The sequence below is a fragment of the Chironomus tepperi genome, unplaced genomic scaffold (assembly GCF_022539635.2).
Source record: "Chironomus tepperi strain 1889 unplaced genomic scaffold, CSIRO-AGI_Ctep_v1 contig_85, whole genome shotgun sequence".
In the NCBI taxonomy this organism is placed as follows: domain Eukaryota; kingdom Metazoa; phylum Arthropoda; class Insecta; order Diptera; family Chironomidae; genus Chironomus; species Chironomus tepperi.
Window position 1 is genome coordinate 5341829 of NW_027226207.1, and position 24980 is coordinate 5366808.

Genomic DNA, 24980 nt, shown 5'->3' on the forward strand with positions numbered 1-24980 from the left:
TTTCTGATAAGAAATTGATACAAAAAATTAGTAAAATAAAAACTCTCTGAGCATTAAACATGTGCGATTTAGTTTGTGTTGTGCTGACAAGTGGAAAACATCAAAAAATTTAGTTCCTCCGTGGGGTTTTGTTTAAGGAAATCAATATCTTATCTCTTTTTCCCTGTCGATTACGGAAATTTCACTTTTAAGGCAATTTTTTGTGAGTTTTTTTAAACGTCATTGACTTATTATCGCTTATAACCATTACCTTAATTAGTAAAGACATCATATTATCAAATTTTGTGGATATACTTTATGGAAATTAGAGGAAAATGAAAGTTTTTATCAAATTATCAGATAAATTCAGGAACAAATAAAAGCAAGCATGAGTAATTTGTGTAGAAAAGTGGCTATGAGTCATACTTATCTAGACATTGTTACAGACGATTGGCTGTTTCCAATGCGATAGCTTTTTCTAGTGCAATGATTCGCAGATTTTCAATTAATTTGTGGATTTTTCGTCAAGAACCTCAAAGAGTCGAGTAAAAATTGATTAAATCTCAAATATTCTGAAGAGTTCAGTAACAATTCTCGTGAACGACACATGCTGCAATGTTGTGGAAACGATAAAGTAGCGAATAGTTTGACTTGAGCCAAGTAATCACGGCAAAGAGTCCGCATCGTAGTATCAATATCTTCATCTTAGTGCTGAAATACATATATCGAAAGGAATCAAGTGTCCATCCTTTGATATCAAGTTCAGAGATTCTGATTACCCACTCGACTTAAACTGTCTTAATCTTGATGAATAATCGAGCAATATACATGACTAATCAAGTTTCATAACTTGGCAACAAAATATCAAACTCATTCCAAAATTTCAATGTCCAATTATTTGACCAAATTCCAAAATCGCCATCATATTAAACCCTGATCCACCTTACTTTAAATCAATAAATCCAAAAATCTTATCATCCATGAATCACGCACCTATATTATCAATTTTCTTCCCTCATACGATTTACCTAAAAATATCAAAGAGAGAAATGTTTTGCTTTCATGAAAGGGATTAGCCAGGTGCCGATAAGACCTCGTTATCAAATTTCATAACCATTTTGTTGCATTAAAAATTAGATAAAATAAATTAATACGTAACTTTATTTTTAGTAGACGGTTTGTAATCAGTGGCACCATGAAAGGTACAATAATAAATAATGTAAGACCATTGACACCTGCGCTTCAAGCACTTGCTGCCGAAGAATTAAATGAAACACCTGATAGAATCGTATCTGATCTTCAATTATTAAAGAACTGGATAAGTCAATGTCCACATTTAAGAGTTCGCACAGATGATCAATTCCTAGTGACATTTTTGCGTGGATGTAAATTTAGTTTAGAGAAAGCCAAACAGAAATTTGATCTGTATTATACAGTCAGAAGTCATTTACCTGAAGTTATGCTTAATAGAGATCCTTATGATGATAAACTTAGGAAGCTCATTCGGCTGGGGTAAGTTATCCATAAGAATTGAACGAATATTCGAATTCCAATGAAGTTTGTCCTAAATTGGCTCAATTTTAGAGTTGGACTTCCACTTCCACTAACAGAGAAACTAGATGGTCCAAGAATAATATTAATCAGACCAGGAGCATATGATGCATCAGTCTATACGGTCGCAGATGTTATCAAAATCAGTAATATGATTCAAGACATACTTATGAATGAAGGTATGAATCACTTAATGACTCTTATTGATTTTTCAAAATAAAAACTTACAGCTCATAATTGTTCTGTTCAATAGATGACAATTACGTAGTCGCAGGTCAAATTGGAATTCTTGATTGTGCAAATGTAACGATGGCTCACTTTAAACAGTTCAATCCAAGCTTTATCAAAAAGATAACAATTATGAGTCAAGAGGCTAGTCCAACACGTCAGAAAGGATTCCATTTCATCAATACACCGCGAGGCTTTGAATCAGTTTTCAATATTTTTAAGACATTCATCAATGACAAAAACAAAACAAAGGTACGATGATAACAAATTAGACTACTTAGATAGTTGCTTTATCAATAATTTTGTTTACGCAGCTCTACGTACACGGAAGCAATTTAAAATCACTCTACAAAGTCATTCCAAGACGATTAATGCCAACTGAGTACGGTGGAGAAGCTGGAAGTTTAGATAGTGTCATTGAGACATGGGAAAAGAAGATCATATCTTATCGGGATTACTATAAGCAAGAAGAGCAATATGGAGTTGAAGAGAGTAAGAGACCTCCTGCAAATGCATCAAAGATGAATGACTTATTTTATGGTACAAGTGGATCTTTCCGAAAATTAGATTTTGATTAAGTTTGTGTTCAAATTAATTAATTTATAAAAATAAAAATATCTCAAGGAATTGAGGCTACAAATTTGTATATTTCATAACTGTCATTTATTTTTTGAATTACTCGAATGTATACTTTTCAGGATAGTATACTATACGCGGTGTAACTCATCAAAACAAAAATAGTCAACAAATAAATAAAATTATAAAAATTATTGTTTTGCAGTGAGTTATAGACTATATTAAGCTATTTATCAGTGAAAAGTGCAAAGTAATGGATGTTTCATTGAATCAAACCGATGACACATGCCGATGTTGTCTTAAAAACGGTCATTTGATATCATTGTTTGATGAAACAATTTTTGAGGAAGTTGAGATATATAAAGCTGTTACACAAATAGTTCCGATCACAATAAACAGGCATGATGGATATTCTCAAAATATATGTAATGATTGTAAGAAGCAAGTTGAAGAATTTTACAATTTCCGTCAAATGTGTATCAGTTCAGATGAGTTCCTTAAATCAAATCGTCGTCCAATAAGTCGGAATAATGAGCATGATTACTCAACGTTAATTGATGAGTATGACATGGATTTGTCTGAATATCTCATTGAAGGATCCGCACTCAAAGATGAAACAACCGCTGAAGAACTAATATTAGAAACAGAAGTGATAGATAATTGTAATCCTCCCGTACCAGTCATAGATGAAACTCAATTGAATTTTAGTGGACCATCAAGTAAGTCAATGAAAAGAAAGAGTTATGCCTGTCCAATTTGTAATAAATTATGGATAACTCCATCGAAACTTAAGCGTCACATGAGCAGTCACAAAAATATTGAAAAGCAGCATTCTCAAATATATCATTGCGCAATCTGTAATTCCATCCAAGATTCACCATTAAAATTAGCTCAGCATATGACAACTCATGTAAACCCTTCAGAAAGTTCCAGTACCCAATCAGGAGACAAATTCAACTGTAAAGTTTGTGGATTAGAATTTTTGTCAATGCCTAAGCTACAGAATCATATGAAAGCCCAGCACCTGCGCAATATTTCAATCATCTCAACTCACAGCATATCCAATGAAGTGCCTGACAAAATGAAAACATCTCTAGAGACTAGAAGAAGTGAAATTGGAGACGTCAACACAACATGCTTTGAGTGTGGCAAGCAGTTTGCAACTTCCTCAAAACTACGAAGACATACGAAGATTCACACGAGATCTGACAAGAAGCCACCACCTAGACCTGCAAGACCAAGGAGATATGGTAAGTTTTGCTAGAATTGACTCTAAATAATCATCTAATTCCTCAAAATCTACTTAAAACTGTCACAGAATGCGTCCATTGTGGAAAAAAGTTTGAATCACCATCAAAGCTCATGCGTCATATGTCGGTTCATCGTGATATGGCAAAAAGCACTACACCATCGGAAACAGCCTTAGAAATCTCAACGGTAACATCAATTCTAGGAGATTAACATGCGTAAACATCAGATAACAATGAGATAAAGACTGTGTGAATGAATAATCAAGTCATTAGCAATAAAATAATAAGTAGATAAAGTAAAAATCACGGGTTCATGTTCAAATTAATTGATAGGTCGTGTCTGATAACAAATGCATTTAGCGAAAAAATATTGATAAGGAAGAGAGTATTAGAATATTTTCCCATGATAATATCATTAAACTGTTCCAGATTTTCATACTACACACAAGTAAAATTTGCGTAGAATGAATCTAACATCAATAGTAAGTGCAATTTATTCAATTAGTATTATTTCTGTAGTTGCATAGTAAGGATCTAGAATTATATCATGGATTACGATGTGAGAATTTAAAAATCTAATCTTGTTCCTGATTATATCCAATTCTTGTTCAACAGGTGGATTTTTCGTGCTTTGACTTTCCATCAGTAATTTGGGGAGTTTTACCGCCAGCTGAAATCATAATCAAAGTATCAATTGTGGCACCATTAGCTATATTTGGAATTATTGGGAATGTCCTGCTGATTTGTACAATTCTTGGAGATCGATCATTGAAATCTCCAACAAATTATTTGATTGCCAATATGTCAATATCAGATTTATGTACCTTATTGTTCTCACCTGCTTTAGTTCTGTTTCATGAAATATTCCAAAACTACAAATTAGGGATTGTTGGATGTAAAGTTGAAGCTACAATTGAAGTTTCATTTTTGATTACTTCTGTTATCACCTTATGTTTTGTTAGGTAAGTTTGTTTGGGGTTGCTGGCATATGATGAACATGCTGATGTCACATCTTCTATGGAGTTCATTATATGCTAGCAATCCTATGCATCAACATCTCCATCAACATATTCATTTTCATCCAATCAGCTACGAACGACTAACAGCAATAGCATTTCCAATGCAAGCCAGGCTAACACTTCATGACACAAAGGTCGTCATTGTTGCTTCCTGGATTTGTGGATTGATTCTGTCATCGCCATTAGCAATTTTCAAAAACTATACAGAACGGCAATGGAGAAACTTCTTGGAAGCATTTTGTTCTGAGAATGTCAATGTCCTGCCACTCTACTGGCATGTGATTATCGTTGCATTGGTTTGGATACCGTTGGTGGTTCTGATTTTCTGTTATACAACAATATTCATCAAGCTTGATCAATACGAAAGAGTTCGTAAAAGGAGAGATCATCCGCTGACAATCAGCTATAAAAGGAAGTTTGCCAAAACTTTGTTCATTGTCGTTGTGACTTTCTTCGTCCTGAGAATCCCGTTCACAACTTTTGTATTCATGCGATCATATCGACTTCAAAGTTCTGAGATTAATTCTGTGGATGGAATTCAGAGGATTCATTGGTACATCTCACGTTACTTAATATTCCTCAACTGTGCATTAACACCTTGTGTCTATGGACTAACAAATGAGAACTTCCGAAGAGCATTTCGTCGATCAAAGTGTCATAAATATTTCTGCATGTGTGCACCAGGAAGTATATCCAAAACAGTTGCTGTTTATTCAATTAATCATCAAGATCCACAGTCTCACATGCAAGAACCAAGAACAAGAAATCCAATAAGTGATAAGAAAATATTCAGTCAAGGCTGGTTCAAAAGTGGAAAGTTGTCGAAATTTTCAACATCCAAAAATCAAAATGCAGCAACAAGAAGTCAAGATAGATTTCATACAACGGATGCATACATGTGAATATTTCCCCTTAAAGTTATGCTAAGGATGAAGAAGGAATAGATTTAAATTTCAAAAATCCGTTACAATCACTTGCTGTTCATGCACTAAAAATCATTTTAGAACAAGGAAAATGGAAAAATCGATAAAGGCTTAATGTTTTCTTTTACTTCTTTCTAAAGGCGTAGATTATTTTATTTCCTTAGAGAAAATTTAATATTTCCGTATTTCCTCGTCCGTAAATTTACTTTATAATCCTGTCATCATCTAATAATGGAAGGCACATACGAATACGAGTTAGAACGTGCAGAATTGCTTGGTGTTACTCCACCGGATAGAGAACAATGGGAAGAACAAATGAAAGCTCGAAAAGAGGCCGAGGTTGAGCAGGAACAAAATGAGATTGCACAAGTAGTAGAAGGTGAAGGTGAGCAGGCTAAAAGAACTCATGGCAAAATGGATGAACTTAACAGCATATTGTCAGCAACTCAAGTTAAAATCAACAAATTTAAGGTGACAATTAGTCTCGTATATCCAATGTTATTGTACTAAAAACATTTTTCTCCTATAGAGTGTTTGCGGAAGCTTTACAAATCTTCTCAGAAGCCGAACATCAAGTCCCGCACCACCTGATAATCGCCAAGCTCAAGACAACCAACCAGCTCCAAATGGCGATGCACCATCAACTTCTATCAACGATGCACTAGAGACTCTTGATCAAATGAAGGAAGTCAACAACCAATCAGATGCTGAATTTGCCAAGAATCAAAAAATTGACATTGCATCAAAAGTGTCTAAGAATATGGATGCACTTGACTCATTGTTGGCCAAAAGTGAGAGAGCTGAGATGTCATTGCAGCATCAAAATAAGCAAATGTCTAAATTTTTACGTTAAACTGTCGCTCAACTATGCTTACTTTAACTTCTGTCTCTTTTGAGCTTCCACTTTTACTTCATCAGCTCTATTCTTAATGCTAAATTTTGGTGGGGTTGTTCATGTATGGCGTCGAGATTTTAAGGATGAGGTTAACTATCCCGTTCTATATACCAGAGGGTAGCAAGCGTTTTCCAGTGGACAGTAACGCCACTTGAATGCTGTCAACTTGGTTACCGTGTAGCAAGCAATTGCATGTGTGTCGATCGGGTAACAGTGAACAATTTGTGATGTAGTAATGCAAGCATCGCTGAGCATCAAGAGTATACATAAGGAAAAGTAACTAGGCTTGAGGCATCAGTTGCCTTACACAACGAACTGGTAGTTTATTGATTTAACCCTAGAATACCCTAGTTGCCAAATACCCTTGATATACTCTTTAGATAGTTAGAAAGATACAAAATCGTAATATTGTACATAATTCATGAACGACCCCAAATGTGAAAAAAGAACATTTTTAATGAATCCGTCTAATGAAGGATGTTTTTTTGGAATCTTAATGTTGATAACATTGTAGTTTATAGAACTTTGTATTTTATTCTATTTTGTTAACAGTATTCTCATAACTTATTGTCAGGCAATCAACAGATTTATACAATCGACAAAACTTAAAAGGCTAAGTGAATAGCAATATACCATTTATAAATTTTTAAAGCTTGTACAATTTCTGTTGGTTGCAATACCTATAAAATTATTATAATAAGCTACTTATGATATTTATAGCCTGTATACATATTCTAATATCTATATACATAAAGGATACAAAAAAATCAATAAAAGAATTAATTTTCCGGATAACAGCCTAATTTTTGTGTCATGCATGGCATGCTGTGTTTATATCAACAGGTTAAATATTTTCAAACCATTCAAATTTTTAAAAACCGTTAAGAAAAATTCAATTGAAATCAAAGTTTTGTTTGCTCATGCAATGTTTACAGACATACTACCTATTTACCTAGTAAGTAAACACAAGAGAGAAAATTAGCTATCAATGCCTACCCTCACAATTTCCCTGCCTAATTCTAATGATAAAAATTGTTGAAATTCTTTAGCTCACGAAAATTTATTTACACTTGACTGTTGGCGCGACACAAAAGATTTTCTTTCATCATGCAATAATAATAACACACATAGTCTCTCTCTCTCTCTCTGGATATGGTTTGTTTAAAAGAACTCAGCTATTATAAACAAATAAAAATCATGTAAACATATTATAATGAGAAAGATATAAGGAATGGTGATGATGCGAGAAATTTAATTGTACTTACCGATTAACGACATGAATATCAGCATTTGCTGCAAGTTATGTCCAATTCCTTACAGAATCCTATCACTGGAATCACCAACTCCCCAAAAAATCTCAAAAGCTTCCTTTTCCAATAGCAAAAAATCTCATGAAAATGTGTTGACAGCGAATTGGAAGCGCTCACAGACCCAAGATTAAGTTTTACGTTCATATAAAATGTATGAAACATTAAACTCGTTTTTCCTTCCATTGCCTCAGTCGTCAATTGAACGCCGCGTCGATATGAAGTAAATCGTGGGGCTTGAAAAGTTTCGCAGTTGAATATAAAAATTCTGCCCTAAAAATTTTTGAAACTTTTTGGAATTTTTGCAACTTTAAAGTTAAGTTGACCGTGGAAAGTTTAAATTCCGTCCATAAAGCTGGTCCAAAAATTGGATGCAAATAATTTTGCAGTGACTTCATCGAGTGGAAGTACGTAGGAAGATCCATACACACATAGTTTGATCTAAAGTAGTGTTTTGCTAATAACTACACTTGTATAGACCTAAGAAGCACATACAATCGAATAAATCTTCAAACATTTCCAATTTTTCATCTTTCCAAAAATTACAACAATAAAAAAATCAAAATGGACAGCCATTAGAAGCTAGTTTTAATACTAGAAAAAATATTAATAATTTTGTAACACATTTTAAAGGAAGTGATCGAATTACACAAGCTTTAATTATTGCAAATGTCAAAGCCAACTTGAATCGAATAAATTAAAAGGTGAAATAGAAACGATCAGAGTTAATAAAGTCGATTTCTTTGTGGTCCATTAATTTCGCGATCATCTAAATCATCTAAAATACTCCAAAATGGAGAATTGATTTTTAAATGTGCAAAGATTTGGCGTTATCTAGGATTTGATAACCTCTAAGCTACAGCTTGATTAGATTTTTCTTGGAAAAAAGTGACCAAAATAACAAGGAGTGATTTAATTAAAATTTTGCTAAATTTAAAAGCTTACTTTGAACTGTCAAATGGCCATGATCTTGAAACTTTGAAAAAATTAAATTCATATTCAAAGCTTACTTTGAATTCAAAATAATTTGGTATCAGCAATAATTCTAGAAATATGCGGGGAGAATTATGTAAAATAGTGAAAAAAATCAAGAATAATGACAAATTTTAAAGAATTTAAAAACATGGCAAGAGTGTGAAATAGAATTTTTGGAAAGGAGGAAACAAAAATTCTTCCAACTAAAGCAAATTGAAATTTGCAGTGATTTTGAAAATTCAATCAAATTTAGAAATCAAAGTGGGCATTGAAATTAGAAAAAATATTTTAAAAATCAATATGGGTCGTTCAAAAATGATGTCAAAAATTAATTTTGCAACTGTTAATCTAAATTACAATTTGCAATATAAGAATATACAAGGTGCAGAACTGATCAATTAATTTTTTATCATTCTTAATTGAGTTCATCAGTTCCAAATCCTTGAAGAAAATTGGAATAAAAATTTTGCAAATACCGTCATTTTTGAACGATCACAACCCAAACAGCATAATTTGGAGAGTCGCATTTTCGCCGTAAAATAGGTCAAAATACGGCGACGTGGCGTTGCTAATGCCAAGTTGTACTGTTCGGGCAAACTTTCATTAAATTAATCTATAATTTCAAACGAACGCCCCTCCAGCTATACTTAGAATTCAAAACTATTCGCACACATGCTCACGATTATTCAGATTTCGGAAATAAAATGGTCCACGGAAAAAAAACTAATTCATCCAATTATTTCTGCCTTCAGATTTAAGCGGTCCAAAATCCAAAAGACATGCACAAATTATTTCCAAGAATTACGGTCATCCCAAATCAAAAATCACTCAACAAATGTCTATGTGCAATCATTTTATGTGACCTATAATTGGATAATCTCTTTGCCATAGTCAAATTTCATTCTCTACGCTGTTCTGTCCGAAAAAAATAATAAAAAATACGAGAAACAGAACTATAGAAATTTACATACGTAATAAAAGAATTATTCATGCATAAGTGGATGATACTTTTTTTCAAATTCGAGATAAATAATGCCTTGACAACTAATTGAAATTGTAATCTCACATGAAAGTGGACAAATGAGTGACTGTATGGATGAATAATATGCAGTTTCTCATCGCATCTAGACTGGAAATTGACGTTTTTGAGGCTTTTTTATCTGAATTGAAATTTGAGCTGCTTGTTTTGTTTATGGCTGGATGTAATTAAAAACAATATATGCAAAGCTTCCAAAATAGCTGTTTCTGTGATTATCAGTGATTAAAGCATTTTTGAGGTGATATTCGGATTGTTTATTTATTGAGGAAATCAACGAATTTAACTAAATCAATAAATAACTTATGGATTAATAAAGTGAATCATTAGAAATTTAATTGATGCTCATTCGCGATACGATCTTTTCGCTCAGTGCGTTTATTTGTTTAATTTAATAGTGAAAATACAATTTTTAAGCTTACAAAATTTTGTTTTTCTCGTTTTAGTGCAGAATTTGGATCTTTTTGAGACCAAGAATGTGAATGTTGTGTGCATTAATTTATTAAATTTATATCTCGATCTTGAGAACTTGTCGAAGTCAAGGCCTCAAAAAAGGACGTTTACCACATAGTCCCGATCAATGCATATTGATATTGTACAAAACAGACACCTGTCACAGACAAAACCCATACAATTTCTAGATAATCTGTATGGACTCTGATTGCCACTACGATGACGAGGCGGCAGAATACTTAAAAACCAAATGACAGTCACTTGACGAGAGCAACTGAATTTATCAATTGGATGCTACTTGGTTGAATACTGCCGTCTAGTCATCGTGGTGGCAACAATGTGTGCTGATCGGGAAAAGTCAAAGATGGTCAAGAAAGGTCATCGTAAATTCGTGATAACTACAAGATGTTCTAGGACAAATACATGAAACCGTTCCATTTAACCAAAATATTTTATATGTATTAGATTGATGATTCATAAGAACATCATGGAGATATAGGTTAATTGCATTCAAACTCTCAACTTGATAACAATGTTATTCCTAACTGTTCTTAACTAGAATTCTGAGATTGGAATATTTTCTCCTAGCTACTAATGTAGATATTTACACCTGTTATCTCATAGTAATATAGACCTGCTAAATTTGCAAAGAAATGTGTTTGCCTTAAAGCCTAGAAAGTAATAAGTCTTAGCCATTACCTTCAAGAAATTCAAAATACCTAAATTAAAATTAAAATTAATTATTGCATGATTCAGTCTGAAAACTCCAAATTGAGTCACAGATGTTAAAACAGCTATAACATCCAACGTAATAACCAAAAATCAAAGAACCTCTTAAAAATTTCAATAATTAGTTCTTTTCATCACGAAATATACATCCAACACATTTGCAGATTCCTACTCTCAAAAGAATGAACCTCAAAACGAACAATAAGCCTCCGGTCTCAAGTATTGAATCAGTGAAAATATAAATGTATAATGCAGAAAATTGCACCGCAAAAAGAGACGTAAGAGTCGTAAACAAAAACAAGTTCTTAAATTGCATGGTAATGCAACTCTCTCGACTATATATGATCTGCAGCCTTCAGCAAAATACTATATAGGAATGAATGAATGGTGAAGAAAAAGAAGAGAATTGTGCATGAAAAGGAAAAGTAAAGCTTCGACTTGTTGATAATTTTTTAGTGACTATGACTAAAACAAAGTGTGGGAATGTATCAAGTGATATTACAAAAAAATCGATCAAAAAGTAAATATTCGTGATTGGATTAAAGGAATGGAAGTAAAATTAACCCACATATTGGGTGTTATAGACATTAAAATTAACAGCATCAAGGCATTTTATCGGTCATGATGTCATTAATATCAAATCATTTTCGACAAAAAACAACTAAATGATCTCTTGACAATGGAGAAATTAACAGCAATACAAAGGCATAATGAGTAACAAATTTGACTGTGGCTGTGGCATTTAATAATACATGCAGAGGAAGGCGAAAAAGCTAATTAATTACAAGAGAATTTCAAACAAAAATTATCGTTAAATACACAATGAATCATGAAGGAACAAGAAGGGGGTTGTGCCTTAGTGATGTGAATGATTGATGAAGCTATGAATCACTTCTGTTGTGTTAGTTTGAAGAATTTTAAGTTTCAACGGTTTTCTGAAATTCAAATTTCTTAACCGCAGCCAACTTCAAGTTTGTTAGAAAATTTAAATTTTTATTTAACGGAAATTTCACAAAATCAATTTTTGGACTTGAAATGCATTCATTAAGGCTTAGTATGCTTGACAGCATTTATTGACCAACCCCAGCAAGTAATTTAAGTGAAAATTATTCATTGCATAAACAAAAATCTGATATTTTCCAATAAACAATTGCCGTTTGCTAAAAAATACTTTTTATGACTCTCGACACCTTCAGTAAGCTTAAATATTTCTTTTTCTCACCATACATAATTTTTTATTATCATCATAAAACTATGATGGGCTTGATAATAGACATGAGTAGAAAGACAATTTGATTTATCACAAATTTTTAACAACTTGACAGTCGAAGCTACTCATCGCGTGAATACCTTTCATAATAATTTCGTTTCCCATCCCATCAAATTCAGTTTCTTGTCAGCGATCACAGCAGGTTGTGTTAATGAATGGATTGAATGAAGATGAGACTTTGACAGAAAGTTTCAAAAAAAAATCTGAAGAAGTTATGTTCATTAATAATAATAATATTCATCATATTTTAAAGTATTTCTTCATCGTGTGGCCATTTATGGAACTCTACTTATAGTGACACACTGTCCTTATAAAGAACGTCGTTATTTCCACGATTGTGTGACGTAAAACAAATGCGCGGTGTTGTTTCTTCATTGGAGTTGTCACCTGGATATTAAAGTAAATTTGAATTCAATTGCGGGGCTTATTGTCTTAGCTGTGTAATTGAATTGAATTAAGAGTGAATGTTGAATGAAGATTAAGCTAACTTAATTAATGTCTGTTTTCTTTTGGATGTTTCAATGGCATTTAATTCATGAGATAGAGATTTCAGTCATATTTTGGAATTTGAGGGGAATTTTAACGAATTTTTGAAATTTGAATTCAAATTTTAGCTGTTAATTTTCGAATGCTTCTACTAAAACCGTACAACAGCAAAATTAGAAATTTTAATCAAGATTTAAAACCCTACAACAGCATTGTTATACAAACAAAACCATGATTCAGCCTGTTAATTCCCAATTTTCATGCAGTAATCAACAATCCTTATTGGACTGCACGGCAAATACAAATTATTATTGCATAGATATGACTTATGTCATCATCATTAAACTGTCATGTAAATTATGTGGAGTAAAATATGATTATTACACAGTAGTCACTTTCACGCATATGTCCACACATGTAATGTTTCAAATATTCTTATCATGCTTAATAGATCTCTTTTTAATATCGATTAAAGAATTAGAAGTAATTTGAATTAATTGAAAAATTTATGAGCAGCCAAAGAAGTTCGTGAGTCAATGCCAGACTGCTTAGGATTTTTTTGTCCAAAAAATGTTTTTGTCGGAAGTTATTGTCAACTTCCCACGCATACACACAGAAAATAGTTTAAAACATATATTTTGAGTGTGCGTTAAATGAGTTCCATTAATTATGCATATACATTTCCAATTCCAATTGTTGCTTTACAGCACAACGGTATAGCATTTATTCTCAAAATTCACTATAAAAATTTTCACTGAAAGAGATTTTAATGCGCGTCCGGTTAAAGTCATTACAATGACTTCATGATGGCAATGATGATGAAAGTTGTGAATTAACAAAATGACTTGACCATGTCAAATAAACTTGCACGAAGAATTTTTATACTCAAAAGAGCTGTGCTGAAAAGGACAATCAGTAATATTTTTAATATAAATGTTACTTGTTGCCTCGCTGCGCCCGAAAAAACTTTGGCAAATATATTTACATTATCTTTGTTCAATATTTTAACACATTTTTAATGATTTTCAAATAATTCCGATTGGTTGGTAAGCGATGTGAATTGAAAATGTGTGAGAAAATGAATATTTGCCGATTGATATTAATTTGAATGAAATTTAATTAAATTTGTATAATTTTAAGTGTTGTAAGGGTTTTAGGAATCTGTTGTATGGTTTTAAATTCAAAATTTAGCTGTTATATTGTTCTATGAATTGCTTGTGTATGGTTTCAATCCAAAATTCAAGTTATATATTGTTTGAAATTGACTGTTGTAGGGTTTTATCTTCTTGGATTGCTGTTGTACGGTTTTAGTCCACGCAACTCAAATTGAACCCATTAAAATTTAAGAAAATAAATCAAACAACATTGTCAAGTGATTTCCAATAATGTCGAACAAATTTCTCAAGTGGTATACCTTACTACAATAATGGTATTGCTTTAACAACACCTCTCATCTTTCCTACCTAATCATAAACATCTTCACTCGCTTTTATTACATATCGGTAAATAGAGAAAGATGAATTACCATCGAAATGCCATCAATTAACAATTACACGATTTTAAGTTCCATTGTTGCTTAATCAAGCATGAAATCACGATTCTCACTTATAGGGCCATCAACCAAACATGCTATTTAGACGTTTAACAAACGAACTCACATATTTATGTGCCATCATCATATGGCAATCAGATGTTTCTTTCACTCTCTTTTGGAGGCAATTTTCATTTTTGTGGACAGTCGAACGGAAGTGAATATGTGTTTGTGAATAGCAAAATAGCGAACATAGTTTTTATGGGAATTTTGTGGAAATAAGAAATTTATTGGATAGATTATGACGTCACATTTGTGTATATTGGAAATTTAGATAAATTAGTCATGTCCAGTTGCATGGCGCAGATATTTACATTGACACACGTATGATATTAATATTAGCTCCAAAATTCATAGTAAAACCCACTCGATTCCATGTTATTACACATGATGAAGTTAGTAATCTGTTCAGGAGAAAAAGATGCGATTAACGGTTTGGAATATGACTCAGTGGATTAGTTGTGTGTTTGTTTATTTATTCAAAATCCTTGAACAGATTGTTATGTGCAATTTTGCGAAAGTGATCTTAAAAGTTGGAAATTCTGAAGATCTTATTCGATTTTAGAATTTGTGCTTATTTTTGACATATTTTGATACTAAATCGTCATTTTCTGTATCTGTATTATTATTTTCCTTCTGATCTATCTATCATCCACACTCCAAAGTCTATTTATGACTTCATCCCTTCACCCTTATCTCAATTCCTTCATTTCAACTTCTGTTTCTATTTTTAACAGTAAATCCTATTTGTATGCTGTAAAATAAACATATGTAAATCCTTCACACTCTCCGTTTGTTGCATATCTGTTTCAGTATAACCACAGACATTGAACAGTTAAGACAAAAACTTACCAATCGTCTTTCTCTTCCTACAGCTAAAAACAAAAACATAATTTTGTTTTGGGAACCAAATACAAAGCATTTCGTGACTGATCCAAATTGTTGTCAACTTCTATTGTATAATTAATTAGACAGAATACAGTGGAGACAACCATGACAACATCAATTAACATACCATCTTGTTTTGACAATCCACAGGTAATTAACAGATTAAACATAATTAATTTGAAATGAATTAAAGGTTCCATTGTTTGTCTAATCATTTAGAGTGCCTTAAGAAGTGCCTTTTATCGCCGAAATGTTGACGCTTTTAAAAATGCTTTGGAGCAAGGCGGAGATCCGAATTCGAGAGATTCAAATGATAGATCTGTGTTTGAGGATGTTCTAACAAAACAAAATACAGAGCAATTTGTGCAGTTGTGCATTGATAATGGTGCTGATATGTATTCGGTAAGATATTAGTCATTAGTATGAGTCATTTTAGCGCATTTTTCTGAATGAAAATACGGTTTTTTGTTGGAACTATGACAAATCATCGATTTTTTGATGATGATTCTTGCTTGACACTTGTGCTCCGAGATCAACAAGTATTTTCTAAAATGATCTTTAAAATTCGTTGTTCCATTTGCTGGAGATTACTTAAACAATTCGTGAAGTGAACTACGTAATTCCTACGTTACGTAAAAATACGTAAGCAAATTTACGTAGACATAGAATCTTATTAGACAATTTAACCAGAAAAATGCGCTCTCATCAGTCAAACTGACCTCATATTTACTAATTCCATTCCTTTTTGTCCAATTTTAGAGAAATTCACATGGAAAATATCCACTTCATTATGCCATTGACTCATTATCACCTCAAAATCTTCGTGCCTTTCTCAGCAATTACGATTTGAAGAAAATTAATGTCAGATATGGATTTAAAAACTCACTTCACATGCTGATGGAAATTTTCACAAATAAGAACCTTGATCAAGAAGCCACAACTGAATGTATCAAAATATTGATTGAGAATGGATGCAGCATCAATATGCCGAACGAAAAATCTCGAACTCCACTATTTATGCTGTTTAGAGCACCAGAAATGAGATATAAACGGGAAGTTCTAGACTTCATACTAGAAAAAGAAATTGATATGGATTTATATACTTATAAAAGTAAGGAGATGATTGATCTGTTCAAGAAGAACTTTCCAAATGTCGATATTCCAGCACATATCAATAAAATCGTTGATGTAGACTACATGAGAAGTCTATTGCTGCAAAGAAATGAAGAAAAATTCATATCCAATTTCAAACTCTTTAAAGAAAATGAGACTAATAAGCATAAGTCACAAGAAAATGATCAAAATAAATCAAATACATATGCTGAAGATTGCGCAAGATTTCTTTATACAGCTGTCTCTGAAAATTTGGAGAATGTTGTTGATCATTTAGTTGATGAAGGGATTGATGTGAATAGGAAACCTGCGGACATAAATCAACGTCATGGAATGGCACATCTAGCATGTTCACATGGTAATTATCGTATTTTGGAAGCACTATTTAGAGCTGATCCGAAGCCAGAGGTCGTCAATGAAAAGGGCAAGAACTTGCTACATATCGCAACTGAACATTTTGGAATGGATCCAAGTAGAAATCCAAGTTTCAGCTATGAGAAATGTTTCTATTTGGCATTAGATTACTGTGATGTAAATCAACAAGATGAGATTGGATTTACACCTTTACATTATGCATCAAGATATAGGAACGATAAAGCAGTTGTTGAACTATTAAGGAAAGGAAGTTACATCGGAACTAAAAGCTATTTGAATAATGAAACTCCAGTTGACAGTATAAGCTATGAAGCACTTGAAGCCTACCTCAATGACTGTATAACCACGAATATCCGAAGACATGGCGATGACGAACAGGAAATAATCGTCGACTATAACTTTTTAATGGCACCAAAGAAGAAAACTGAAGAATTTGGACCGGAAATTGCAGTATTACAGAATATTGCTATGCAACCTGAGTTGCGTCCATTGATTAGAAATCCAGTTTTGTCAAGCTTCCTGTTCCTTAAATGGTCAAAGTTGGCAGTTCTGTTTCATTTGAATTTAGCAATGTTTTCAATATTCATGGTATCGCTCATTTACTATATTGTCATGTGCCAGACATTGACATTGGAAGAACAGAAAGACAGTTTCTGGTTTAGCATATTTTGGCTTCTATCCGCAATATCTATCATCATGCTTGCAGTCCGTGAAGCATTTCAGCTGTTCTTATCTCCAATAAACTACCTCAAGAGCGTCGTCAACATCTTTGAGATAATTTTGATTGTTCTCGGCTGTGCCTTAATATTTGTGTATAATAAGGAACAAGATTCGACCGATACATTCTTAAGAGTTTTGAGAGCAGTTACGATTCTATTTGCGGCATATGAATTTTTGCAACTTGTTGGGACATTGCCATATTTGTCTATATCCACACATATGGTCATTTTGAAAAAAGTTGCTCTAACATTCTTCAAGTCTCTGTTGCTTTATTCCATTCTTCTTCTTTCCTTTGCATTGTCGTTCTTCTCGTTGTTTGGTGGACAAAATCATGAGAAATCTGAAGCCTCTAACTCAACAGATTCTAACAATGATGAAGCTGAGGAAGAACAAGACAATTTCAATTCTTTTGGATATCCAGGCATTGCAATCATCAAGACATTTGTCATGTTGACTGGAGAGTTTGATGCTTCATCTCTTGCATTGGAGAAGAGTGGTGCTTACAGCATCATATTCCTGCTTTTCGTGTTCCTGATCACTATTGTGCTGTTCAACTTACTTAATGCCTTAGCCATTGATGACACTCAGCAGATTAGAATTGAAGGAGAACTTGTTGACTTTTGTGAACGAATTAATGTCCTTTACAAGTATGAACGGATGATTTTGGGAAGGGATTGGAGATGGCTGAAGAAGATGATCAGTGTCTTCCCGTACACAATTCCTCATGGAAAGATTGTCATTCATCCAGACAAGAATAATGAAATTTTGACATATAAAGTATCAAACTCCAATAAGGATATCAGTATTAACATGGGAGATGAGCAGGAACTGCAGAATCTCAACAATAACATTGCACTAAAGCGAATCATTCCCAATAAAGCAATATCTGATAAATTACAGAAATATTCAAGTGGAATGGATAATAAAATCATGAAGAAGATCAGAATCATATTAGAGGAAAGGAAGCAAGCTAAGAATGATGATGATAGTGCCTTACTTAATCGTATATCGTCCATGGAATCTGAAATTAAGATTTTAAAGTCAACTATTATTAAATTATGTGACTTGATTGAAGAAAAGAAAAGTTCTTAAATTATATTAACCATACGAATGTAAAAATTAAGATTTTTATGAGCTATTTAATAAATATTTTATTCATAAAGTTATGTCTTTCTGTATTTTCTTCTGTTTTTATCCGTAAAAGTTAACGGTTTTGAAAAATTCAAATTTCAGAATTTGTGGTTTCGATTTTCCATTGTTGTCTCGATTATCCGCTAAATATTTGTTTTCATCCATAAAATATCAATATTTGCACAATTCAGTATAATTAAGCTGTTCTAAACACCAATCCACAATTGAATCTTTAGGTAAGTGACGGCTAACATCATTCCACATCATACAGCATCAAAATTCATTGCATAAACCCTTTATTTCATAGAAATTCAAAACCAGTGAATCATCAACAAAAATATCTCGACTTCTTAAATTATGGAAGCCTTAGATTTATTAGAAAAGCGAATTGATGCCTTGACAAATGTTCTTGGCATCGACAGCAACAACGAAGAGAATAGACTCAACGAGAATCTCACAGATTCAATCCTGTCAGCAAATACTTTAATCACGTCCGCGACTAGTGGACGAGAGAAAGTAGGCGAAATGATGAAAAGAACTAAGGAATTAGAGACATATTTAGATCCAGACTACTTAAACGATCAACAGAGTATTAAAATGAAGGAAGCATACATCAACACAGTCGCAAATGATCTTGCATCCAATTTTGAGATGCTTCAAAAGATCAAGTCATTGGAAACGACACTTGGTGCTGAATATTTTAGCAACATTCCTGATGTCTCTCCAAAAGTAAGAGACATGAATGAAGCATTATCAACAAGTCAACAGCAGAATGATTTAATTGAAGAAAGTTTAATGCTGTCCATGCAAAGATACAGTGAGATCCAGTCAAACTTAAGAGATTCCTTACAGCAACTCAACGATCGTCTAGACAAATTTGAAGACAAGGTAGAAGGCATTAAAAAGAAGGCAATCAGCGAATAAGGTCAATGATCAAATTATTTATATCCATTTACTCATATATTCCTCTCTGGAAATAAATCACGATTTATGCTAGACTTACTCTTCCTTATTAATTTATTGCTGCTTAAAATAAAATAATTCATGCTGGTCAAAATAATATTTTGGATATATTTGTGCTGTTTATTATAATTCATAAATTAGCATTAGTGCTGAGTATTAGGACCTTAATAATGGTAATACATAGATTCAGGCATACAGCCAATACTTAACAATTAAAAGCATTTCAAAAAAGTTAAATAAATTAAGTAGGATGTCAAATATTTCATTGCTTAATGTTCATCCTCTTTATATCCTGCAGGACATTCCTATAGACATCACTGTTGTCATTGTTCTGCATTTTGATGCTGATCATGTCCCTTAATATTTTCTCGTCCATTTTCTTACGATATGCTTCCTTTTCCTCTTCCTTACTGCGAATTTTCTTTTCTTCCAGGACGTGCTTGATGGATTTCATAATTTTTGGATCCATAACTGCTGGCTTTTGGAACTTCGCTGGTAACCATTCATTAACAATAATATTCTCATATTTTGGTGATTTGGCACTTCCAGAATTATTGTTATTCAATGTCTGCATCTCTTCATCTCCAATGTCGCGTGGTGCCTTTACTGGATTCTTAATTGTTCGGATCTCATTCTGTTCATTTGTGAAAACGACTACTTGACCTGTTGGGATCCACTTTTGGAAGACATTTGTTGTTCCTTCAAGCAGTCTTGTCAGCCATCCACAGCAGAGGTACAGCGGCGAATTTCCAGTTGTTATGACTTTCTCATACTTATTAAGGACGGAGATGCGCTGAATCAAGTCAATCAATTGACCTTCAGACTTGATTTGCTGGGTGCTGGATGAATAGAAAGAGAAATTTAAGGAACTGAATTTTAGATTGCCAATAAAGTCACTACTTACTCTGACACAGCAAGAGCATTCAACAGGTTGAATAACACGATTGTGATCAGGAATACGAATAAGACGAAAATGATATAATTTGTGTAGTCATGTAGTTCCAAATTGCCAAACTCAAATTCACCAGTAAGCATGACCTGTCAAAAAGAAAGAAGAAAATGTTAATTAACACTCAGCTATGCTCTACAGGTATCCAAAAGCACCAAAATTATAATTTGGTATGAAGACTACTGTAGGCTTCTGTAATGAGGTTTGGGATGTGGATGAGTCTTGAATATGCTAGCATCTAGCAATTCCAAATCCCAAGTCAGTTTAAATACTCACAAATGTCTTAATAATTGCAATTCCTGGATGATAAAATGAAGGATTTGCAGCAGCTTGTCCATCATTTTCAGACACAGTCGTTGAATTTCCACGTGCATTTTGTGACGGATCATATCCAAATAGTGTGAAGAAGCATAAAGCGAATCCAAAAAGCAGAATTGAATATAAAGCAATTGACTTCAAGAAAGTCAGTATGACTGTCCTTAAGATCACCATGTGTGTTGATATTGAGAGATTTGGAAGTGCACCAGCGAGTGTCAAAAATTCAGTTGCTGCAAATAAGATTGTTATGCCTCTAAGGATTCGCTGGAAGTTCTCTTCAAAGCTTCCAAAAAGAACCAAGAAGGACAGAACAATCAGCACAATCTCGAACCAGTTCATCTTGCTTTTAAAGTAATATTTGATAGAAAACAGGCACTGCATCACTTCCCGGAAAGTCAGCATAATGACAAAGACAATGGATATGCCGTAGAAGAACATGTAGTAAGGATTTGATCGACGTTCATCAAGTTCAATTGACTGGCATAGGACGATGTAGAATATGAAGCTAAGCAGGAACAACGAGAACATGATAAAGTTGATCATGAATAGAAGACTCAATTTCGACCATTTGATGTACAGGAAGCTGAACAGCACTGGATGTTTGATCAACTTCCTTAGTTCCGTATTCTTTGTGATTCTTCTCAGTGGAGTGATCTCACTGTGTCCTGAATTCTTAGGTGGCATCAAGAATGAGTAATCAATATGCAGTTCCTGCTTATCATATCCATAGACATACATATGAGTTTGCTGAACACGTCGAGTTAGTGGAACTAAACATTCATCTAGGAAGTTCTCAAATGTATCCTTGTTCATGTCATCAAGTGCTGTCTTGCCTAGATTATTAGGTGTACAGATGTATGCTGACTTTTTCAATAAAGCCATTGTTGCTGCTTCATTCTTATACCTTGTTGAATAATGCAATGGTGTGCAGCCATAAGGATCCTTTGAATTTATTACTGTATCTCTGTCACATCGTGGATCATTGATGAGTAAATCAAAGCATTTTTGGAAGTCAACATTGTCGTCATCACTCTTTTCAGCACCAAATCTGAGACAGACTTCATGTAGCATGGTTGTTGCTGTATTTGTCTCTAGCACAAATAATGGATCTTTTGGCTTTTCATAGCAGAAAATTACATTTGGCTGCTTGAGGAATAATTCAAGGATCTTGTAATGTCCTTTCATGCAGGCAATAAATGATGGTGGATACAACCATGTTGCTTGCTTACATCTGACATTTATGTCTATTGGGACATTCTGAAGTATAATATCAACAATATTTGTTCCTCCTTTAATTGTTCCCATTTCAAGAAGTTTGGCACATTCATCCTGGAAGCTCTCTTCATTATTGTAGCATGACTCCTTAAATGCCTTAAAATATCCTTCAAATTCTGTTTCTTTTGAATTTACTGCCAATTTCATCATGAATTTTGGATCAATGTTCTGCACTTGTTGTGATAAAGATGGCAATCTAAGTCGTTTATACTTGCTGACCATTTCATCTTGTCTGTAGGTGTAAATGTCAATTTCTGCATTATTTACGAAATATCGGAGCAATTCTTCAACATTTAGAGTAGCATTCTTGTTCATAAGCTGATGAAATGGAGTCTCGTCACTATCATTTGGATAGTTTGGATTACATCCGTGATTTAGGAGAATTTTCAGGCATTCTATGACTTTATCATAATTTTCAGTGTTTAGCTTTTCAATTAGCAAGTGGAGGGAGTTTTTGTCATTAAACTTTGCATTTACTTTGGATGAGTCATGGTATTTAAGGAATTGCTGCAAATTTCTTGGACACTGAGATTCTAGAACTAAATGGAGCGGGTAGCGATCATCTGCTGTTTTCTAGAAATGGAAGGAGAAAATATTAATTTTTAACTGTTAAAAAATATTTGAAAAATTAGTCGAGACACAAACTGTTATAAAGATGCAAAGAATGTAATAAAGATTCATGACAAAGAAGCAAATTTCAATAAAATGACGCAAATTCATATTTTAGATGCAAAACTGTTATAAAGATGCGAAATAACTTCCATCAAATTTCAAAATTTATTTATAACGATTCTTCTAGTCATGACACATGACTTAAAACAAAACATCATCTTCATGCCAGAAAATCTTCATGCTGGGCATGCAAGGTCGGCATATTTCATCAAAATAAGTTGTAAAGATGAAATTCAATACTCTCTGAGTCATGCTCCTTATGAACTCATTGTTTGATCAGTGAAGATGAGAGTCTTGAAATAAAGTTACTTTATTGACCGTTTCGTAACTAGTGACAATAATGCCATTAATGCGTAGTATTCTGCGTCTGTAAAACTTTTGTTTTGGCGTGAAATTAGTCAATCAACTTAAAATTTGCATTAAGGCACAATTGACATGATTCATAGGCGTTCCACTCATTTCAATATCCTGGTTAATTACATCTTTTTGTGCCATCCCCAATTGTATCGAATTAATGGAAAGTGGGATGACAATTACAATAATTTTTGGTCCACAGCAGCAGTCAACAACACTACAATACAGTCAATTTAAGAGTTCTTTATATTCTTGACATTATCTCGTTTCTATTTACTTCTCGATCATCTTATGTCTATTATTATTGGACTTAATGAAGACAAAAACACACACAACATAAAAACATCGCGCATTATTTTGATGAAATACGTCCATTCAGGTCTTAAAAAATCAATTTTCTTAATGATCGCTGTTTTGGTGATCACAAAAGAAAATTTTTAACAATTTGTTTGAGCTTTTGTGAGCAATTTAAGGTAGATTTGTTAGACATCATATGTGACTAATGTACATGCTTAACAAGCAAAAGCATGTCTATCAATTAACAAAAAATATAATTTTTCAACTGTCATTTAATTTTTAAAATTTCAAAGGTTTCTGAGATCAATTTTTGAACTTTAAATCCGAATTATTTTTGACCGTTAGAATTTGAATTATTTTTGACCGTTAAAATTTAAACTTAATCAATTTAAAATTAACAGATATCAATGTTATTTCTATCAATGAATCATGAATAAACTTATCCATCCGATAAAAAAAATCAAAAATAAATTCTTTCATCACCAATCAAGCTTGCTGTCTAGAAATTGCTAATTATGAAAATGATATGTAATTTTTATTTTAAAAAATCAAATCTTACCGCATAACATTCAGCTCCATTCTCTATACATAATCGAATATACTCAGCAGAGTTTGGCTTTGTTAAAATCTTCTGAAACAATGTACGTCCCGCGATGTCCGATTCATGATTTGGGTTCGCATTTAGAAATTCGAGCGTATACATAAAATCTGATAGATTACGATCACGAAAGGCATTCGATAGCAGTTTCTGTTTTATATATTTTAATTGATGATACGTCGAATGTAAATAGTGGAATCGAATGTAAATTGTGAAATCAGCGGTGTATCCAGGTATGCAATCTCATTTAAAATTTCTAACTTAAAACGTCATTTCTAACTGTCAGTTTTTATTTGAATTACTTGAAGTTCAATTTGAACTTTAAATTCAAAATTCTTTTATACGTTAAAATTGAAGACTTATTCTTTGATCATCATCTGGATACACCTCTTGATATCCACTTAGTACTTACTTGAGGATCAGGCATCTTATGTATGTATGTGCTTACTGTTCCGTTGATTTCACTTGACTATTTTATTGTTATTTTCTCTAATCTTCTTCCGTTCCAAAGAAGAAGCTACAGAAGACACAGAACCAAGGTCGTATATGGAATTTTTTGTTAGAAAAAGAACACTAAGCAGTCATAAAAGACTGCTTTTAGCACAATAAATAAACGCGACGATCGGTTTCGTTGTCAAATAATTTTTTAATTTACACAGTCTTGACAAATTTTAATCAGCATGTATGAGTCTTAATAGACGATTATCAAGCCTATATGCTTCCGATAAAAAAAAATTTAATTTAATTAACTTTAATTGAATCAATAATATGTGCTGAGAAATTCAGCACCGCTAGAAAGAGACTTTTGTGTATGACATCATCAAGATTTTTTTATTGGACGGAAGCTGCACTTTTAATTTATTAATAAAATTTCTCTTCACACTTATGCATCACCATAAAATTTCTATAGCTCTATTATAGTCTAAAAATCCACTTCCACGATCTACGCAGAAACAAAAAAAAAATCCTTAAAAAAATTCCACAAAGGCACAACGTCTTGATGGAAAGCGCAAAAGAGACTGAAGAGTTCACTTGCTCGATCTTTCACGCTCCTCTCAA

At 32.9% G+C, this 24980-nt stretch overlaps 7 protein-coding genes across 9 annotated transcripts; 6 read left to right on the forward strand and 1 right to left on the reverse strand.

The window, feature by feature from the left end:
* Window positions 1–72: 72 nt before the first annotated feature.
* On the forward strand, window positions 73–2404 carry LOC139085968 (retinol-binding protein pinta-like). Of its 2 annotated transcripts, none has more exons than XM_070634210.1 (5): window positions 73–202; window positions 1150–1491; window positions 1564–1709; window positions 1784–2010; window positions 2073–2404. In XM_070634210.1, exons 2-5 carry the CDS (start codon window positions 1175–1177, stop codon window positions 2334–2336), a joined length of 954 nt encoding a protein of 317 aa, XP_070490311.1. In that variant the 5' UTR covers window positions 73–202; window positions 1150–1174; the 3' UTR covers window positions 2337–2404. The 2 variants fall into 2 exon arrangements, with proteins under 2 accessions (XP_070490311.1, XP_070490312.1); XM_070634211.1 differs by having other exon boundaries at window positions 81–202; window positions 1153–1491.
* Window positions 2405–2484: 80 nt separating this feature from the next.
* LOC139085965 (zinc finger protein Paris-like) lies at window positions 2485–3890 on the forward strand. Its single transcript, XM_070634207.1, has 2 exons — window positions 2485–3584; window positions 3653–3890. Exons 1-2 carry the CDS (start codon window positions 2588–2590, stop codon window positions 3793–3795), a joined length of 1140 nt encoding a protein of 379 aa, XP_070490308.1. The 5' UTR covers window positions 2485–2587; the 3' UTR covers window positions 3796–3890.
* A 241-nt stretch (window positions 3891–4131) lies between these two features.
* LOC139086514 (substance-K receptor) lies at window positions 4132–5526 on the forward strand. Its single transcript, XM_070634979.1, has 3 exons — window positions 4132–4143; window positions 4200–4546; window positions 4674–5526. Exons 1-3 carry the CDS (start codon window positions 4132–4134, stop codon window positions 5503–5505), a joined length of 1191 nt encoding a protein of 396 aa, XP_070491080.1. The 3' UTR covers window positions 5506–5526.
* Window positions 5527–5638: 112 nt separating this feature from the next.
* LOC139085977 (uncharacterized) lies at window positions 5639–7216 on the forward strand. Its single transcript, XM_070634221.1, has 2 exons — window positions 5639–5997; window positions 6056–7216. Exons 1-2 carry the CDS (start codon window positions 5758–5760, stop codon window positions 6377–6379), a joined length of 564 nt encoding a protein of 187 aa, XP_070490322.1. The 5' UTR covers window positions 5639–5757; the 3' UTR covers window positions 6380–7216.
* Window positions 7217–7932: 716 nt separating this feature from the next.
* Window positions 7933–18530, forward strand: pain (transient receptor potential cation channel family member painless). The gene is made up of 4 exons (XM_070634192.1): window positions 7933–8135; window positions 15144–15306; window positions 15376–15558; window positions 15916–18530. Exons 2-4 carry the CDS (start codon window positions 15262–15264, stop codon window positions 18454–18456), a joined length of 2769 nt encoding a protein of 922 aa, XP_070490293.1. The 5' UTR covers window positions 7933–8135; window positions 15144–15261; the 3' UTR covers window positions 18457–18530.
* An 81-nt stretch (window positions 18531–18611) lies between these two features.
* On the forward strand, window positions 18612–19723 carry DCTN3-p24 (Dynactin 3, p24 subunit). The gene is made up of 2 exons (XM_070634220.1): window positions 18612–18731; window positions 18803–19723. Exon 2 carries the CDS (start codon window positions 18853–18855, stop codon window positions 19417–19419), a length of 567 nt encoding a protein of 188 aa, XP_070490321.1. The 5' UTR covers window positions 18612–18731; window positions 18803–18852; the 3' UTR covers window positions 19420–19723.
* LOC139085954 (transient receptor potential cation channel protein painless-like) lies at window positions 19547–24951 on the reverse strand. 2 transcript variants are annotated; one of them, XM_070634191.1, is made up of 6 exons: window positions 24805–24930; window positions 24334–24639; window positions 23883–24071; window positions 20684–22573; window positions 20363–20496; window positions 19547–20297 (listed from the first exon to the last, which is right to left on the reverse strand). In XM_070634191.1, the coding sequence occupies exons 2-6, from the start codon at window positions 24346–24348 to the stop codon at window positions 19721–19723; spliced, it is 2805 nt and encodes a 934-aa protein (XP_070490292.1). In that variant the 5' UTR covers window positions 24349–24639; window positions 24805–24930; the 3' UTR covers window positions 19547–19720. The 2 variants fall into 2 exon arrangements, with proteins under 2 accessions (XP_070490292.1, XP_070490291.1); XM_070634190.1 differs by having other exon boundaries at window positions 24334–24951.
* Between the last annotated feature and the right edge of the window lie 29 nt (window positions 24952–24980).

What these genes read in the sequence shown, in the direction of transcription:
- LOC139085954 (XM_070634190.1), bottom strand. An exon ending in ATGGAGCTGAATGTTATGCG is followed by an intron (nt 22,574 to 23,882) that starts GTAAGATTTGAT and finishes TTCCATTTCTAG; the next exon opens with AAAACAGCAGATGATCGCTA. An exon ending in AATGCTCTTGCTGTGTCAGA is followed by an intron (nt 20,298 to 20,362) that starts GTAAGTAGTGAC and finishes CTATTCATCCAG; the next exon opens with CACCCAGCAAATCAAGTCTG.
- DCTN3-p24 (XM_070634220.1), top strand. Translation starts at nt 18,853, where the DNA reads ATGGAAGCCTTAGATTTATTAGAAAAGCGAATTGATGCCTTGACAAAT.
- LOC139085968 (XM_070634210.1), top strand. Translation starts at nt 1,175, where the DNA reads ATGAAAGGTACAATAATAAATAATGTAAGACCATTGACACCTGCGCTT. An exon ending in AGACATACTTATGAATGAAG is followed by an intron (nt 1,710 to 1,783) that starts GTATGAATCACT and finishes TCTGTTCAATAG; the next exon opens with ATGACAATTACGTAGTCGCA. An exon ending in ATGACAAAAACAAAACAAAG is followed by an intron (nt 2,011 to 2,072) that starts GTACGATGATAA and finishes TTGTTTACGCAG; the next exon opens with CTCTACGTACACGGAAGCAA.
- LOC139086514 (XM_070634979.1), top strand. An exon ending in ATCACCTTATGTTTTGTTAG is followed by an intron (nt 4,547 to 4,673) that starts GTAAGTTTGTTT and finishes TCATCCAATCAG; the next exon opens with CTACGAACGACTAACAGCAA.
- LOC139085965 (XM_070634207.1), top strand. Translation starts at nt 2,588, where the DNA reads ATGGATGTTTCATTGAATCAAACCGATGACACATGCCGATGTTGTCTT. An exon ending in TGCAAGACCAAGGAGATATG is followed by an intron (nt 3,585 to 3,652) that starts GTAAGTTTTGCT and finishes AAACTGTCACAG; the next exon opens with AATGCGTCCATTGTGGAAAA.
- pain (XM_070634192.1), top strand. Translation starts at nt 15,262, where the DNA reads ATGACAACATCAATTAACATACCATCTTGTTTTGACAATCCACAG. An exon ending in CTTGTTTTGACAATCCACAG is followed by an intron (nt 15,307 to 15,375) that starts GTAATTAACAGA and finishes CTAATCATTTAG; the next exon opens with AGTGCCTTAAGAAGTGCCTT. An exon ending in ATGGTGCTGATATGTATTCG is followed by an intron (nt 15,559 to 15,915) that starts GTAAGATATTAG and finishes GTCCAATTTTAG; the next exon opens with AGAAATTCACATGGAAAATA.
- LOC139085977 (XM_070634221.1), top strand. Translation starts at nt 5,758, where the DNA reads ATGGAAGGCACATACGAATACGAGTTAGAACGTGCAGAATTGCTTGGT. An exon ending in TTAAAATCAACAAATTTAAG is followed by an intron (nt 5,998 to 6,055) that starts GTGACAATTAGT and finishes TTTCTCCTATAG; the next exon opens with AGTGTTTGCGGAAGCTTTAC.